Raw genomic sequence first — 18055 nt, 5'->3', positions numbered from 1 at the left:
TAGAGAAGTGGACAAGCTTTTGTCCGTGGATAGAGAATAGGCAGCAAGGTGCTGGAAGCCTGCAAAATGCAAAGTCACGTTGCAGAAAGACTAAATATGTTTCCCAAAGCGTAATTTGCCGCATTTGGAATTAGGGATGGTACGATACAACTTTTTCTATATCGATATGTTTCACGATGTTTGAGCCACGATACGATATCGTGTATCACGATATGTTTAATTGGTTATAATTTTTTTTTTTTTTTTGCATTGAAATAAACAAAATATTTCTTTGCAAATAAGAATAATTTATTCAATATAGTTATTTATATGTTGTAAAACGATTATATTTTACTCAAGTGGTGTTAATTATTATTTATTTCATATCTATATTTATATGTAGCTAGGTTATTAATTTTATATGTTGAATAAACAAAGGAAAACAGAAGTCAAGAATTTTTTGGCGATATTTCGATATTTCTTCATATGTATCGATATGCGTATCGTCATCACACAGAATCGATATTATCGATATCTCGATATATCGTCCCAGCCCTATCTGGAACCGATAATTAAAGACAGGAAATTGTCAGAGACGGCCACAATCGGGAGGTCCGAGGTGTACGACATTCAATGCGAATCGTAACTTGTATTTGTACTAATTTTGTAACAATGAAAAACGCTTCCTAAGTGCTGTCAAGCTTAGTAATGAGATTCAAAGAGCAATGGGTAGACAGATTTCTACCCAGACAGTTAGAAACAAACTTCATCAGTGAAGCAAATCTCAATGCATGCATCGCAGCAATCGACTACAGTGCATGGGCAAAAGAACACAGAAATTGGCAATATTCAGCGTCATTGGTGGTCAATGTTCTATTCCCAGAATAGTCTGAAATATCTGACGTTTTCCAGGGTTTTTACGATTTTGATATTTTACCGTACGGTAAAATAGCAAAATCGTAAAAAAAAAACTGGAAAATGTCAGATATTTTAGACTATTCGCAGACGAGTCGTGATTTTGTTTACTTCCATGATAACGGAAGACTTGTTTGGAGAGCAAAGGGGGGAAGATGTGCCGATTGTTGTATTACTGTGCATTACCGATTTGTTGGAGGTTCGGTGATGATTTGGACAGGCATTAAATGTTATATCAAAACTGATCTGCACCCTGGCAGCTTTAAAATACCGGTTTGATATTCTTCATCCTTTTGTTAGATTAATTGGTACTGTCGGGGAGTGTCCTTTCTGACATAATTTATTTTATCAAATAAACTACTCATATTGCAGAGTTTATTTGATAAAATAAATTATGTCAGAAAGGACAGGAGGATTGGATCTTTATAAACTCATAGAGCCCGAATCGAAATGAGGACCTGAAAAGTGAAAATCAGTGCATGGACTTGCAAAGTCGTTCTCCAGATCTGAACCCAATTAACCATGCATGAGAGATTCTTCAGCAACGCATTTCAGCTTGTCCAAGTGAACACGTGCACTTCCGGAAAATCGACAAAATTAAATACTAGTATGTTTAATTTGATAATCCTTAACTTTTTTGTATACACTAGTCTACAATGTATATTTTATAAGACAGTATTCCCTTCTTTTTGTGCTCACAATAAGCAATATGAACGACTTTAGTTAAATTTTTATCTTCTATACAATCAGTCAGGCAAAAGGAAATTAACTTTTAGTTGCATCAAACAATCCTACGGACCCACTTCCATTAATTCATAAAAAAATCTAATATATTCTGTTATAAGAAATAGGATTAATTTTATTTTTTATTTTGAAAAAAAAATAGATTGCATCGAACTGTCCTCTTCTGAAGAACATTCACTACACAAAATAAATGTTTCAGAAACATATTTTTTTTTTTATAGAGGAAGAACTTTATTTTCCCTTTTGAGATTTAGATGTCATTTCGGTTATAACGAAGTCACTGGGACCTATGAAATTACTTCGCTATATCCATAATTCGTTTTATCCGTATAAGGTACTCATTAAATTTGTATCTATAGCTGGGGATCCAAGATAACTTCACTATATCCATGAATTCGCAATATCCGTGTTCGTACTAAACAAGTTTTACTATATAATAGCATTGTCTCTTTTACTAATACGTAAGTAGCACAAGTGCTTACATCTTTTAAGGTTGCATGGCCGTAGGAACCTGTGGTGGGGGGAGCCAATAATTTTGACGATGTATAGAGTACTATAGAAAACACATTTAATGTGTGCTTGTGTCCCCTCAATAAAATGTTTGATGACTTTTTTGTTGTTGCTTGTTGAGCAATTTTTGGTACTTGAAAACTGAAAATGTTTGGCTGTGCCCCTCCCCCCAAACTGAAATCAACCACACTTATCTATTAATAGTAATTTACATTAGTGCTAGATTATTATATTCAATGTTATATGCCAAAAAAAGGTCCTAAAATTACAAATCATTCACAAGAACAAGAACCTGACTGGTAAGATAGATGTGGATCATAGGTTAAAATGTTGAGTTTTATAAAAATATAGACTGAGAACTTGACCTGAAAGGCCAGGCAAGTAACCATGCAGTTACTAAAAATTGACAACCCTACTATGGAATGTCACATTGTCTGATTTTATTTTAATATATACATAACAAACTTTACTTGTAAAACAAAGTCCACAGTGGTAGTCATTAGGATTACATTTTATCATTCATAAAGTTTTATGCAAGCCGCACTTGTAAAACAGAGTTCCATCACATCATTTAGACCCACTATAAAAATATTAAAAAGAAAATCGGATTTTTTCCACATTATGTTAATTTTTTGGGGGTTTAATATTTTCATCTGGGAATTAAATAATGATATAAATGTACAAAAGCTACAGAACAGTAAATGTACTCTGGGCCAATGCTCAGTAATAAAACCTACACTCTGATGTGTATACACTAGTACAGTTACAGAAAGACACATATGGAGGGATAAACAGGAAGTTGACATCAAAGTTGTACAAAAATGAATCCCATCATATGGCATGCCTAAATAAAGACTGTGCTAAAACTTGAATTTGCAGTTAGTAATTGCTGAGAAAAATGCAACAAAGATTTGTTATTTGGACAGACAGACAAAAACACAAGTGTAAAACAGTATCCCCCCTCCTTTGTGGAGTGGGTATAAAAATTGCTGATCAGTTTATCATGGTTCTGCACTTCTGTTATGTCATCCCTAAAGATTTCCCTCCTGTCCACACAACAACAGTCAGACAGGGGGAGCATGGAATAAAAATTGTAAAAATTGATTCCACATACATGTGTACATATATGTAATATACTGATTAAATCATAAAAATAATTGAAACAAAATGTAAATATATTGGTCCCTCAATGTGTATAAAATATAATTCTGCACAGATTGAAAAAAAAAATCATCATTCATTCTATTAAAACATTGTATCACAGATTGTAAGGAAAGGTCTGAAAACTCAGCCTATTATAGGCCTAAGTCAAATAAAATGGCTGGTTCAACAGATCGTGTTCAGCTAGACAGGTCAAATTCTCCATCAAATTCTTCCATCAAAGACTTTAAACTGTAAATAAATAAATTGAAAAAAATACTCCAGCTGAAATTTTCATTCAATAAAAAATCACAAAACAATAACAAATTTTTGTGTTGATATTTTTTTCTAAAAGATTAACCTAAATTTGGAGAAAATTATATTTCCAATGTATATTTACTGGGTTGAAAAGGCTTTGTGTACTTTTAGAAGGGTATAATTTATATGTTTTCACATGAATAAATTATTGTTTCAAGATTTCTCATTACAAAAAGGTGTTTATATAATAAAGCAATATGAGCTGCAACTTGGACGTCAAAATTTTCTGTTGTGAAATTGTCATTAACTATTTCAAGGACAGAGAAAAAGAACATTTATAAACTTCTATTGTTCATATTTGTAAAAGTATTTACTGTAACAAGCTTTTAATGATGCAAAATTACATTGATAAAAGTTCAGTGATGCTAAGTATAGAATTGATGCACTACCTGAAGGTAGTTTCAGAAACTTTCAAAAACCTACTTCTACTAGTATAGTACCAACATCATCACTTTCCTTTTGCATGGTATCTCAAAATATATAAATACTCCCTGCTTTCTTATATCAAATATGTAAACTCTACACATTGCAATTAGCCATAATCCATTGGACTGAATGAGGCCCAACAATATTGAAAAAATACCGATTGATGCAAATAGTTTTGGAAAAGCTATTTCACTTGTTTTTCCCAAGAAAATGCACCTTTAACTCCCACCCCAACCCTCAAAACAAAATTTGATGTGAAGAAAATTTTCTCTTCCTGGGTGCCACTCAAAATTTTTTTCAGCCATCATTTTCCCCCCAGAAAATGCCAACCTCCCTCACCTTTCCAAATCATTCCTATAAAAAAGCTCAACATCATTCCTCTTTTTTTTCATAGGAACTAAAGTACAAGTAAATTTAAAAATTTAAATGACTATAACTGGACATTTTCATTTAACCTTGCTTTTCTCATTGTATTTGGCTAGGACTTCAGCAAATGTAAAGAAGTAAGATGGCATGAGCTTGTTTCATTTAATCATTGAATCATATACATGTAAAACAATTATTGCTGTATTTTCAGTAAATACGATGATTTACTAGTAGCTATTTTAGAAGTAAGTTATACGAAAATTGTACTCTTCAGGTGGCTAAATCCTAGTATGGACCTCAAAACAACAATAATGATATAATATTAATTCCAACCTTCTAATCATAGAAATATAGGTGGTATTTATATATCACACTAAAACAATGAAAGTGTGACATGCAGTTCTAGAGATATTACCGGTAAAGTTAATTACCTGTCCATGTGGCCCCTGGATTCCTGGGCTATCTGCTTTGTCTCATTCATGTCCTTACTAATGTCTGACACACTGGAAGTCAAATATAGAAGTTTCAATTCAAACATAATCCTGTCAATACAACAGAAGACCTCCAACTGTTTGTTTAAGGTTTATGCTCCTTTATTTTCTTTATTCTTATTACATACAAAATATTTCTAAAATGGGCCAAGCTACTGATAAACAAGTTGATGATAGATGGATGTCAAAATCCCTTTTGAAGTCAACATTTAAAAGTTGCAAAATCTAAGGTGGATTCAATGACTTTGTTTGCCAAAAAAACCTTCAATGACCTTAAAAAAACTATCAAAATCTATCATAAGGTCAAATGTTGACTGACACCTTTCAAACAAATTGTTGCACCATTAATTTCCATTTATTGTCTATTTTTCCATTCATCACATCATATCAAAGGACAACTTTGAATGTGTGACAGATAAACAAGGGATGCTCATTCCTCCCTGCAGGGCTTTCAAAAAGATTTGAACCAGGTGGTACTTTATCAAAAATAGGAGGTACCACTTGGCGAATGCCAAAGGCGTGAGCCTGCTAGGGGGGTTCGGGGGCATGCCCCCCTGGAAAAATTTTGAAATTTAGAAGCCACCAGACAGCATTTTCTGGTTTCTAGACACATAGAAGTATGCTGCTATCAGTGTTATTTTTATGCCATTTTTCAAAGTTTGTTTTTGGTCAGTACACATTACATGTGAAGTTTAGGACTGGATGGGTGGAATTACATAGAAAAATTAGTTATTTGAGCAGAGTAACAATAAGATTTAGATAAAACTTCTAAGTTCTATGCTATATTTGTTTATATAAATTTGTTCAAAAATATTTTGCAAGGTTTGAGTTGTAAGTGTTGTTTTAAATATAAAAAAAATTATTGAGTCACGAAAGGAAATGAAAATTCAAAATTTAATTTTAATAAAAGAGAAATGAAATTGTATTTGCATTAAATTAAATTCATTTCTGTTCTACAGTAAAGATCAGATTTTAAAAAAAAAATTAGAAGAAGCACTACATGATGCATAGCATGAACCAATAAATTCAGCATATTTTTCATGCACTGGTACATGTACATATAAAATAATATAAATGTGTAAATTAGACAAAGATGACATCAAGACTGGAGACAAAAATTTTTTTAGATATGACTCCCTCACTTTACTGGATATGGTTACAATATTGGGAAGAAAGTAAATGTCCGCAAGGTAATTCTCTTGACCACTAGAAAACTGCTGAATCAAAGGATTAAATGTGTGGCAAAAGAAATAGTTTCTGTTTTATGTCCTTTTGTTTCATCATAAATTTGCAGATATTTAAGACTGTAAGTAATTTATATCGTCAGCTGCGGATTTTGACACTTAAATTTGAAGAGTTGAGGCTATTAAAATGTACAGAGGTGGTCAAAGAACTGTCTATATCTGTCGGGCAGTTGTGTTGAAGACTTTCCGCGGTCTAGTTCCTTGTGTCTTAAAATCTTTTGTGAAACTCATTACCGTTGCTTTAAATTGACACTTTCATTTCTGATACCTGGATTCCTATTTTTTATTTTTTTTGGGCCGTATTTATTTAAAATATATTCATAGTCATTTTGTCAAAATCAGTGACGATGGAATTTGATATCGAAATCTACTTTCGTTTTCGAAAAGATCTATAAGACGCGTTGCGCAATCTCTTTTGTTTCATTTATTCAAACGCTTTAATGATCTTCTTGACTAACCAATCAAAAAGTTATTAGATACCATTACGGACTAAGAATAATACAAAGCTACGTAACCACAACTTTTGTAAAACATGGTAGGGCCTATCGTATTTTCACGCGATATTTTTTCTCCACTGAATATTCTGGCCAGTACCGTGAATGAATCCAACCGGGTAAAAGTACCGGGTACCGGCAGATTTTGAAAGGCCTGTCCTAGGCAGCAGATCCCATGTTCAATAATAATACATGTATAATTACCCTTTCTTCACTTGCTGTGCTAGATGTCTCTGTTTCATGGATGGCTTATATATGGAAGGCAGAGGTGGAGATTCCTTCAGTCCCTAGACAAAACAGATTAAACTTGATAATGAACTAAATAGATCAGAGTTAGAGAGATGTATATGCTGTTTTACTTTATGACACTAATCTCTTCAGAGTGAGACTGACCTTGACCTCACTAACCACTTCCTGTAGTTGTCTGGTAATGTCTGCCATAGCAGCGTCCACTTCTTCATGTTCCTCCAAAACTTTTATATAGGCACTGTCAAAATGTATAGATATGTCACAAGGAATGTGGAGTGGGCACATAATCTAGTGCACATTTTGAATAGTGATCATCTTAAAACTATCAACTAGAACATCATAATAGCTGGGTTTTTATATCAGATTAAATTTGGCATTTCACTTGCTCGAAGGTACATGTATGTGTTAAATGTGAAGAAGGACTAAAAAGTAATAATATATACATTGAAAAAGCTCAAATCATGAAAGACTTGTAATAAGTTATATTAATTGACTCACAAAGAGGAATTAAGTAAACTGATGAAAGTTATCTTTCCTGCACTTATATTAGCATAAAGAATGTTGCACTTTTGTAGACTACTTTGAAACTGCTACAAAAATGTAAATTTATCCAAAATTAGCACCCTGCTAAAAAAATTCCACCATACAATATTTTGCAAGTTCCATACTTGATGCACATATACATATATAGTTGTATACTAATTTACTCAAAAGAGATATGATATAAACCTGTGCCATCTTCTAAATGTTGTAAATGTGGCAGCCATGGAATGCTGAACTTTCTTTAAGTAAGACACAGCTCGCTGGTAATGAAAGGATATTGATGTCCTGTCCAAAAAAATTGTTTATAGATATTTTATAGGATGTGATATACATAACCTAGTAAAATGAATATCAAAATAATGTTCCAAAAACTTTTTATTTCTTTTCAAAATTAAATGATATTAATAATGATGACCCTCACTTGTCAAATGTGTAGAGTTTCTTGTCGTGGTAATTTAGTCGCGGTAATTTACGGTAGTCTGAGAACTTCTGCAATATCTCCATCATCTGTTTGAATGTTCTCTCAACCATTGCCTTTCTGAACACAGAAGAAAAGTTTCTCTCAGTCTCAAATACAATAACATATAAATATATATAGTGTGCAATTGCAAGGAATTTGTTTAAGCTTTAACAATTTCAAAAGCAACTTCTGAGAAATATATCCACTTAAAAATTACTTTGATTCAAGTAAAGAAATCATGCTCACATATTTTCCTGAGTAATGGAATTCATGATTTTGGTCAACTCATCCAGTTTCTTGTGTTTTTCTTTACAAACTTCCAGCAAAGATGTACAGGAATCTAGCTTATTGCTGATCTGAAAGACACAATGAACTTTTAACTTATTCTATGGAATATGTCAAAATTGATAAAAAATTGAATCAAAATAATTGCACATTTTGTCCTTTTCACTAAAAATTACAGGAAATCCAAATAGTTCATGATGGATATCTCATAGCTGAAAAATGTATTTTCTTTGCTTCCAACCTGTATTTCATTAATTCAGATAATTCAATTTATACAGTTGGCTCATTTCAATTGACTATTGTGGGCATATAAAGGGAGAAGTCTTTATCATTAATTTTACATTCATCAATGTTTGAAATGTTTGAATTTCAATTTTCAGTTTAAAAAAGTTGCTACATGCACTCGTACCATTTTATGCATGAAGGTGTAAAACCATGAAAAACAAACCTGTTCAAAGTTGTCGTCAGCGATATCTCCGTCCTCTGTAATGGTAGTAAATAACGCTGTCGATTTCTTGTGATCCGTGTCTACGATTTGTTTGATGTCTGTGTATCGGTCCTCTAAGGTCCTCACACTGCTCCTCAGGGATTTATACTTCTGTCGTACTTCATATCTACAAAAAAAAGATACTTTTAAATCTATCATCAAAAGATATGTTTTCTTTGCTTAAAAACATCAACATTTCAAATATATGCAAAGCTTTGAAAGCAGTACTTAAATTTTTCAAAACAAATATTGTATACTGTATACATATACATGTACAATTTTTGTTGTTTTTTCAAATTGTGAATCACCTTAGATTTGTCTTATTACAAAAATTAAGGGAATTATTTTTTTGGTATTACTTTCATTAAAAACTTCTCTCACTATCGCCACAACCAAATATTCCATTCACTATCCCATATCAAATTTCCCGATTCACTTCTCTGGAAAAATGTTGATCAAATCTTCGCATAAGTTTTTCAAAAACCAAAGCTCACAGACATACATGCAGATTTAGTTACAATGATATAAGGAGTCCCCCTCCAATACCTGCAGTCCCTTGACGTACTACTCAGCAGCTGAAGAGCAGACGCGGCCTGGGTAACAGCTTTATATATCATGGCCGTGGTGACACACATAGAGCGAGCTGTACGGTAATCATCATCTCGAGTCGACACGTCATCACTCGCGAACTCCACAGTCAGTTCTGTAATAAATGTAAAACTTTAATATTCTAGGTCTGAGAGACAAAAGTTTGTGTTATATACATGTATGTTTCTATGGATATGTCTAAGGAACACAAGACTTATGCTTCTTAAATGTAAGAAATTAATGTATTTCTCTGCATATACGGTACTCACTAAAACAATCCTCTGAAATAAGTTGTAAATAAAAATGAAGTATAAGCTTTATTTGGCCCATACAAGATTTTTACATTAATAACCTTCAACAAGAGACACAATGAAGTCGGTGGATGTTTTTGTGGTGAGGGATGTCCCCTCCTGTAGGGGTAGGGCTATTATTGGTTCGTCAGCTGATGTCATGGGATAGGACTCCACAGAGTCATCTAAGGAGATGGATTCTCCCAGATCATGGTTGTGAAGAAGAAAATAGGGTGATTTGATTTGTGTAAACGTCTGCTCCTGGCAACATTTCTGTAAGTCATCAAATCTGCAATAATTCAGGAAAAGTATTTGAATCAATAAATTTGAGTGTAAGTAAACTACAGTCAAACCTGGCTCTCTCATACTAGATGGGATTAAGAAATTTGTTTTTCGATAGACAATAAATTTGAGATATTGAGAGTAAAACAATTTAAAGAAAACATGCTTGGGACTTCCGAATCACTTCAAGATATGTATTGTATTGACGATGTTTAAACTGTATATACAGTACATGTGTAATGTTAAAATCCCACAAGAACTCTTTACTTGCTATCTGGGTTCATGTAGATATGATAAAGCTGTGAGTCCACCACAGAGAACAAATGTAGCTTATGTTTCTGGAGGAGATCATCTGCAGCAACAAAAAATCCATCAAACGTCCACATCCTGTGTGTCTGGCACTCCAGAAGTTTTACTAGATACTCTGTCAATGTGTCCTTGAGGTATCTGTAAAAAAGTACGGCAGCACTCATGCAATGGGCTAAGAAAAGTTTCAACTTATAAATACTGCTACTCAAAAATATTTTTTGGCAGATGGAGTCAAAGTGACCTTTAATATAATAAACTCACTTTGAAAACATGCAGGTTTTGGGCAGTTCTTTGAACCAGATAATGGACCCAGTTGCTGAAATCTGCTCTCCAGCAATAACACCCGGGTCCTTCTTTGAGATCATCTGAAACCTAAAAGCACAATAATGCTAATCAGTCTCAAAATTTATTTTTTCTTACTTTGTTAAAAATTAGTGAAATATGCAAGAATTAAGACAAAAATTTCTTTTAGAAGGAAATGTTGGTAAGCTTACATGGTATATTTGTCCCCGCGCCCATGATAGGGTTGGAAGGGGACCTTCCCAGTGGCGGCATGATACAGGGTGGCCCCCAGACTCCACAAATCAACAGAGATATCAAACTCTCGTGGACGATAGCGATCAATGAAGGCAGCTTTAAAAATGTCAGGATGCTGAAAAGTTGATCAAAACTGTCAATTTAAGTTTCATTAAACTGAACTTTGCAAAAATAATTCAAAGTTCTCATCTAGTAAATCAATACATAAATACAACAGGATTAATTCTTGATTATCCATACCAGATACTCCTCCGTTCCTACGAGAGACTGGAAGAAATCTCCATCCTTCAGAGGTTTAGCAGTCCCAAAGTCTGATAGCTTGTAGACATGACTACAACAGGAAATGAATGAGCATAGAAGAATGTTAGCAGTCATACGTTTATCAAATATTAAGGTTTATAATATGTGACAAGCCATGAGAATTTTGGCCCAAATGAGGTACCTGAGAGAAAATGAGATTTTTATACTATCTAGTAGAGATGACCCCCAGTAATAACTATCTGTTGTTTTTTCTTTGATATCCCTATTCATTGTCAAGAAAATTGGACTTTACTAATTGGTTGTTATGCGCCCGGATCGGTAAATCAGGGGCGCATACTGATTTTGTCCTGTCTATCTTTAAATATTAACCTTTGCCATAACTTTTGAACCATGAGAGATAGAAACCTCATATTTGGTATGCATATTCCAGTAGCCAAGCTCTTTCAAATGACACCAAGGTCAATGACCTTGTGACCTTGACTGTGACCTACTTGTATTTGCTAAAAATAGTCTTTTTGAACCTTTGCAATACATCTTTAACAATACGAGATAGAAACTTCATACTTTCTATGCGTACTCCACTAAATTAAGTTTTTTCAAATGACACCAAGGTTAATGACCTTGTGACCTTGACTGTGACCTATATACTAAAAATAGTTTTTTCAAAATTAGGGACCACTGGGTACATAGTGTTTCATGAACACATCTTGCTTTATCTGATATTGGTGATTTCTGCGACATTAAAGTTACATTAAAGCAATGAAGTAACACAATTTGAAATAGATGTCATTTCATTCTGAAACACATATTGTTTGATCAAATTAATACAACAGAATATAACAGTTTTAAGAACTAGATAAAATCAAACTCTTGACATCCATGACAGCATGTAAATTACATTGATTTGTTACAATGTTAATTTGCACATTTTCTCTTTCCTAATTTCACTTTCTGTTCAACTTTTATGGCTGATGGTTTTGGTACACTTGGGCGGGGACATGCCTCATGACTGGCACAGTATGGGGCCACCTCGTCGTATAAATACCACTGTCGCTGTGCGGCAAGGCCACATACTTTAATAACAGTTGGAAGAGAGGCATCCATGTTTGGAAACCTGAAATCTTTGTGTTTCAGGATGTTGACAGTAATTTCTTCATCTCCAGCATACTTTCGTAGATGGACTACTCCAGGATGTTCATGTGTCATGCTGCAAAAGTCAAAGATGTTAGATCTTCCAACATATATTGTTTTTTAAATATATTTATCTACACCTTAATGCAAAAGATATTGAAGGAGCACAGTCATGGCAGTTAGAATTAGTTAAGAATTTCTTTTCAGTTCTGTTTTTAGCAGCATACATGTATACAAAAATTTTCAAAATTCAATGCTAACAGAATTCTTCATAACCTTATACTTAAAATTTGCATTTGTCAACATGGGCTTAAATCTGATGTATTTGGTGTTTGCTTTTGGGGATTTTTTTTTTTTGTATACATGTTCATGTATTTTCTTTAATTTGACAACATAAAGATTTTTAATTGAGGGATAAATTATACAAGCATAAGAAAATAAAAGAATATATGACAAACAAACACCAAATATATATATTTAATAAGATAATCATGTATAAAGAAAAATACTAAATTAATTTTGATGTTTTGGTCTGAAAATCGCTGGTTTTACTAAAGTCATGAAATTCAGACCAAATTAAATAAAATGAAAAAAAATATAATACCATAGAAGTACTTTTTTCGTATGGTATTAATTTACGGTATGTACCCGGTCACAAATTTTTCACGGAAATTTGTCAAAGCATACTTAATAAACATGTAAGGTATATATAGGGACAGTTAAGAAATCCACATGATTTTCTACCTGCAGATTAAACAAAAATCAAGATTCCGCAGAATTATGACAGCGTGGAAAAAAGTATGTCTACAGTATACTTGAAGATCTTATCTATGCCTCTCTGTGCATTTGTTGTTCTGTGATAACTCAACCTCCAATAAATTAATTGCTAAAAAACACAGGCAATATAATGCATACCGAAAATGATGATACTGCTTGAGTTGAGGTATTGGCTTGAAGTACTGCTTGAGAAACGTGCTCCAGTCATAGAAAATGACTGGATACTGGGGATCCTCTACAAGCTGGGGAATATTATGGTTATTCCTAGATGAATGAGCAACAGATTTGGCCACTTCCTCTAGATTCTCTGCAGTTGTTCCTCGCCATTTCACCTTCCAGAGCCCAAAATGCCAGTCGGGATGAAACTTTGTATGGCCTGCCTCCATCAGAGAAAACTCAATGGTCATATGTCTGCCGGTCATAACTCGCCACATCCCATATCTACAAGACATTCTTTTAAAATAAAATTCAAAAGAGACAAGATCTCTAAATGCACTTCTAAAAGAACTTCATTATGAAACTAAACTAATCAAAGAGAGCAAATGAATTGAAAATAATTTTGCCAGTGTATTTCATTACATGTACCACATGTAAACATGGATGTATTTGACATGAAGACACCTATTGTATTAATTTTACAAAAATACCACCCACACAAATGGTAGTTAAAATATAGACAGTTGGATTGGAAATACATACCCAATAACAGTGTTGTTTTTATTTTGACCAGTGCAGTTGTCCATATGGAGTTGTAAATTCATTTCTCCATAACCTTTATGTTGAAAATGGTGGTGAATCATACTGGCAACAGAGTTTGCCCCCTTTCCAGAATGCTGAGACTCATCAATCAAGTAAAATATCTGTGATCCTGGATAAAAGTTCACAAAAAAATGTTTGCACTGAAAAAGTTAATTATTCTTTTACTTCAATTTTTTTTTATGAAAAGGTGCATTTCTAAAAATGTAATTCTAAATTTACAGGTTGCATGTATTAGCCAATTAAATGCACTGCCTAGTCTGTTTTATAAATTAAATTTGTTAGACTAGTAGTAGTAAACTTGTACATGAATCTATGAATTTTAGTTTCTATCATTGAACTAAAAGAGTAACGCTAAAAAATCAATTAGACTATTGTAGTCTTGTGTTTGACGTTCTAAAAATTACCTGAACCCTCTGAACAGATTCCAAAACACTGGCATTTCTGTGGGGTTTTGAAGAACAAAGGACCAACCTGTTGCGCATAATGTGGATAATGTATTTGCTGGGCATAATCAAAACTGTAATGTTGAGTTCCCTCCAAAGAACAGATGGGCTGACCTGGGGAAAATATCAATAGCCAATTGATTAAGAAAAATCACTAATTTAACAGAACTAATGCATAAATGATTAACTAATTTCAAACAATATTACTTGAATCATATAATAAATTGTTACCTCTGGTTTTTCTCTCATTTGGAAGAGCAGAAAAGCTAGTTTTAGAAACTTCACATTGCCTTCTGTAATAATCCCTCTGCATCTTTGATTTTTTAACATGAGCTGTGTATTTCTCAAGATGTTGCTCCTTTTCCTCTTCTGTCATATTGCCACCATGAATCAGGATATTCACATAGGATTGGCATTTATAACATAGGTCTGTTGAAGGCTTGCTAATTAGAACATGTGGACATGTATTCAGCCAAACTCTTTTAAATTCTGACAAACATATCTTTCTCAAATGTAGACTCTCTGCAGCTAACAAATAGTCCTGATGTATATCAGCCTTGGTCTTATCAGAGGGCAACACTATAGCTCTACAATCTCTGTAGTTTGGCAGTCTTCCTGGTAATGGTAAACCAAACTTGTTTCCATAAGATGTTAGAAAATCTTTTACAGATTGAACATCATTTACAGTGAGGGCATGCTTTGGATGTTTACCAATGTTTCCATGAATTCTAGGAGCGAGTCCATCCTTATCAAGGGAACGAGCAAGCGCGTCCACCGTCTTCCTATAAACTCCATGGCAAAACGCAAATGTTTCTCTACACACTTGATGTCCATTAAAAAAATATTCTTGTCTAATTCTCTCCCTTTCTTTTGATCTATGTTTCTTTGCACTAGTAACTTTGTCATTTCGCCGATGGTGAAATAATTGCACTTTGATCATCATATCTAGTTCCTCCTTGTTCATTTCCAGGCACGTGTTTCTGTATTCAAGCAAAGATTCTAAATCGACGACCTCACTACATGGTTTTCCGTAGAGTCGAGAACAACCGCATGTTTTAGAATTAAACTTTTGAAATTGGTCAATTTCATTCTTATCTACCTCACTCTGCTCTATTGGTACTAAATTTTCTCGATCTTCTATTTCTCCATCGCTTTCATTTTCGTCAGAGCTCTCTGCGTTATCAGAGTGATATTCTGGGTCGACATCCGATGTGTTTGACAAGTTTCCAAAATATAGGTCATTCACTCGATTTATTTCGTTTACAAATTCTTCATCTTCGTTTTCTACTATTTCCGGGGGGATTGTACTTGCATTAGAAACTGCACTTGTTGGCTGCAGCTTTCCATTCCGGCGATTCTATTCAGTTTAAATCTCCCTCATTTCTCGAGACGCCATGATTGTTTACACCAACAACTCGGAAACTAAAGAAGAGTTAGTCTTACGGGGAATAACTCTAAATAATCTCGATTTTTTCCCTCGAAAACTTTCAATAATATTTTAAATCAAAATAAGATCGATTTTCTTATTATTTTTGTTTATATAAAAAGTCTTTAAACATTACACAATTTAAATTCATCCTGCAATTATTTTAACAAGTGCGCGAAATTCACGCTTTTTTGTAAACGTTGATTGTGACGTTTTTTTCATTATTACGTTTTGCCGCATTTGGGCCAAAAATCTCATGGCGAGTCACATATAATGATTTTAGACTAAATGCCTGAAGAATCTGTTAACCTTGATTAAATTTCATATTCATATACCATTACCTGCCATCGTCTGCAACATACACCAGAATGTTGCCTGGTTTTATGTCTCGGTGGGAAAATCCATTTTGGCGAAGATGTTTCATTCCGGACACTGAAATTTATTTTACAGGTTTATTGACAGATTGTGACTGAGAATATTTTATTAACCTCCTCTTTTGAATCAATATGAGAGAACTTTGTTTGACTTCCTCAGCTTTTTCTTTTATATCCTGGCTCAAAAGTTAAAATTTTATTACACATGACACTTTTATTTGATTTTAACTTATTAGCTTCCTATGACAGAACAAAGAATAAAATGAAAATATATAACACAAATTAATGTTGAAATTCTGCAACATTATTTAGAATTAACTGAATAAAACAAACCCAGATGACGAAAAAATCGTAGGAATTCGTCCTCCTCCAGACCGTAGGAGTTAGCGGGGTCTCGCAGCAGCTCCAGGAGGTTCCCCTTCTCACAGAGCTCCATAACAAGGATAGGTTTAGATGTCTCCTTCTGTTGGAAAAAGTCATTAACCAACTCTTATAATTATACAATGTAGCTTTACAAAATTAGCATTTCATTGACTTCATTAAATAATGGGTGTGACCAGCAAAACTCAGTAAAATTTGTTTTTCTTAATATTTAGATTTTGTTTTATTCTAAAATTGGTTAAACCATTTTAGAAAGAAGGCAAAAATGTACAAAAGTTTACCAACAACGCATAATGAATTATTTAGTACAGATAGCAAATGTCATCTAAAGGAGTCAGGTGTCCTAATCATTGTGTTAATGCTTTCTAAGGGGGTGGGGTGTTCTAACATTCAGTGTCTTTAGTTTGTTTGTCCTTACGTCGTGCTCCAGCTGATGGAACTTTGTGATGTTGGGATGCTGTAGCTGTCTCATGGCCTCTACCTCTCTCTGTAGTTGCTGGGTATAGCGTGGATCACATAGTTTTAACGCGCATTGTTCTCCTGTAACCTGTCAACATAAAAACATGAACATTACAAAAATCAGAAAAATTTAATATATTGTTGTACACTGTATCAAGCCGGGGTCCTGACTCCTGAGTCATGTATAGTGACATCTTTTGGAAAAATTACAAATCTTGATTGTTTTTCTCATCTCTCAACCAATCAATTCAATCCATTTTATAATAAACAATTTGTAACATGTGCATTTAAGGTGTCAACTGAATCCTTATTTAATTATTTTTGAAAGCTTTAATTTGATTGGTGCTTCTCAATGAGAGAAGTAAGAGCATAATTATTTTATGATATAAGCCAGGGGACCTCTGGCATTGCAAGGATGGGGTGTCCTATATTGTGGAGAGGAGTGCTTGTGAATATCCATTCAAACCTGACTATGTTTCACAAGAAAAATGTCAGGTTTAACTGGTCCATTTGGTTTAGGATTTTAAGTATCCCTCCTTTCATCGCCAAATTTTAAATATTTGCCTTATTGGCTTATATATAGCCATAAATGGAGAATAAAATTCTCGAAAATTGAAGTAAATGTCCTTATTTTATAGTCTCCTATCTACATTGTCAAAGTATTTTATTATACCACAGTTCAGATTTCACATAAATGAAAATGAAAGTAGAATCAGAGAATCATCTGACTGAATGTTCAGTCCCTACCTTATGGACGCCCCTGTACACATCCCCTGTGGCACCCCGTCCAAGACATTCATCTGTTTTATATACATAATTCTCAGTAGCACGATACACATTCATTTTATCATAATTTAAAGGTATAATTTAGTCTTAAATTGTCTGTCCTCCATCTTTCAATAAAGGGAAATTACTTCTACCGATAATGTCTTAAAATAGAAAGTGGGGATTTCCCAAAATTGCGATGAGATTTATAGTACTAAATTTTAAAACGATTTCTGCGAATAAATTCAAGGCTGAGGTTAATTTACACCCTCCACGACATACGTAAAACTGTAAATTCTTCTTCGATTGTTTTCAAGTCTTTATTTTTTGGAATAAAAATTAATTTAATGTCTCATTTTAAACATGTTAAATGATATCATGAAGAGAATGGTGGAGAAGACAAAGTTTTGTTGACGCTTTCTTCCAAATTTCCTTTACATCTCAGTTGACATTAACTCGGGGATGGGTGATGTATGTAGAAGAATATTTTCCCAAATACCCCCCCCCCCTCCGAATCTCTAAGTCTCTTTAAATATTTTGAATTGAATCGAATTAAAAGTAGAACCCCCCCAATAGGGAAAATATCACTATAAAGTCATTTTCCCCTTTCTTGCTTGTGTAG

At 33.6% G+C, this 18055-nt stretch overlaps 2 protein-coding genes across 2 annotated transcripts; both read right to left on the bottom strand.

Annotated features, from left to right (window-relative positions):
* Positions 1–2564: 2564 nt before the first annotated feature.
* On the bottom strand, positions 2565–17588 carry LOC134272421 (inhibitor of nuclear factor kappa-B kinase subunit epsilon-like). The gene is made up of 18 exons (XM_062754655.1): positions 17416–17588; positions 16628–16756; positions 16162–16291; positions 15796–15886; positions 10898–10988; positions 10615–10772; positions 10382–10492; positions 10079–10258; positions 9592–9818; positions 9198–9354; positions 8613–8778; positions 8126–8235; positions 7841–7957; positions 7606–7704; positions 7021–7114; positions 6832–6914; positions 4830–4901; positions 2565–3540 (listed from the first exon to the last, which is right to left on the bottom strand). The coding sequence occupies exons 1-18, from the start codon at positions 17509–17511 to the stop codon at positions 3489–3491; spliced, it is 2163 nt and encodes a 720-aa protein (XP_062610639.1). The 5' UTR covers positions 17512–17588; the 3' UTR covers positions 2565–3488.
* On the bottom strand, positions 11172–15329 carry LOC134272413 (uncharacterized). Its single transcript, XM_062754644.1, has 5 exons — positions 14260–15329; positions 13990–14142; positions 13526–13694; positions 12965–13267; positions 11172–12125 (listed from the first exon to the last, which is right to left on the bottom strand). The coding sequence occupies exons 1-5, from the start codon at positions 14990–14992 to the stop codon at positions 11834–11836; spliced, it is 1650 nt and encodes a 549-aa protein (XP_062610628.1). The 5' UTR covers positions 14993–15329; the 3' UTR covers positions 11172–11833.
* Positions 17589–18055: the final 467 nt, after the last annotated feature.

This window comes from Saccostrea cucullata, unplaced genomic scaffold, assembly GCF_032062105.1.
Source record: "Saccostrea cucullata isolate Sc308-1 unplaced genomic scaffold, CSIRO_AGI_Scuc_v1 ctg415, whole genome shotgun sequence".
Classification (NCBI taxonomy): Eukaryota; Metazoa; Mollusca; class Bivalvia; order Ostreida; family Ostreidae; genus Saccostrea; species Saccostrea cuccullata.
The sequence above is the reverse complement of the archived record's forward strand: the minus strand, read 5'-3'. Positions and strand labels throughout refer to the sequence as shown.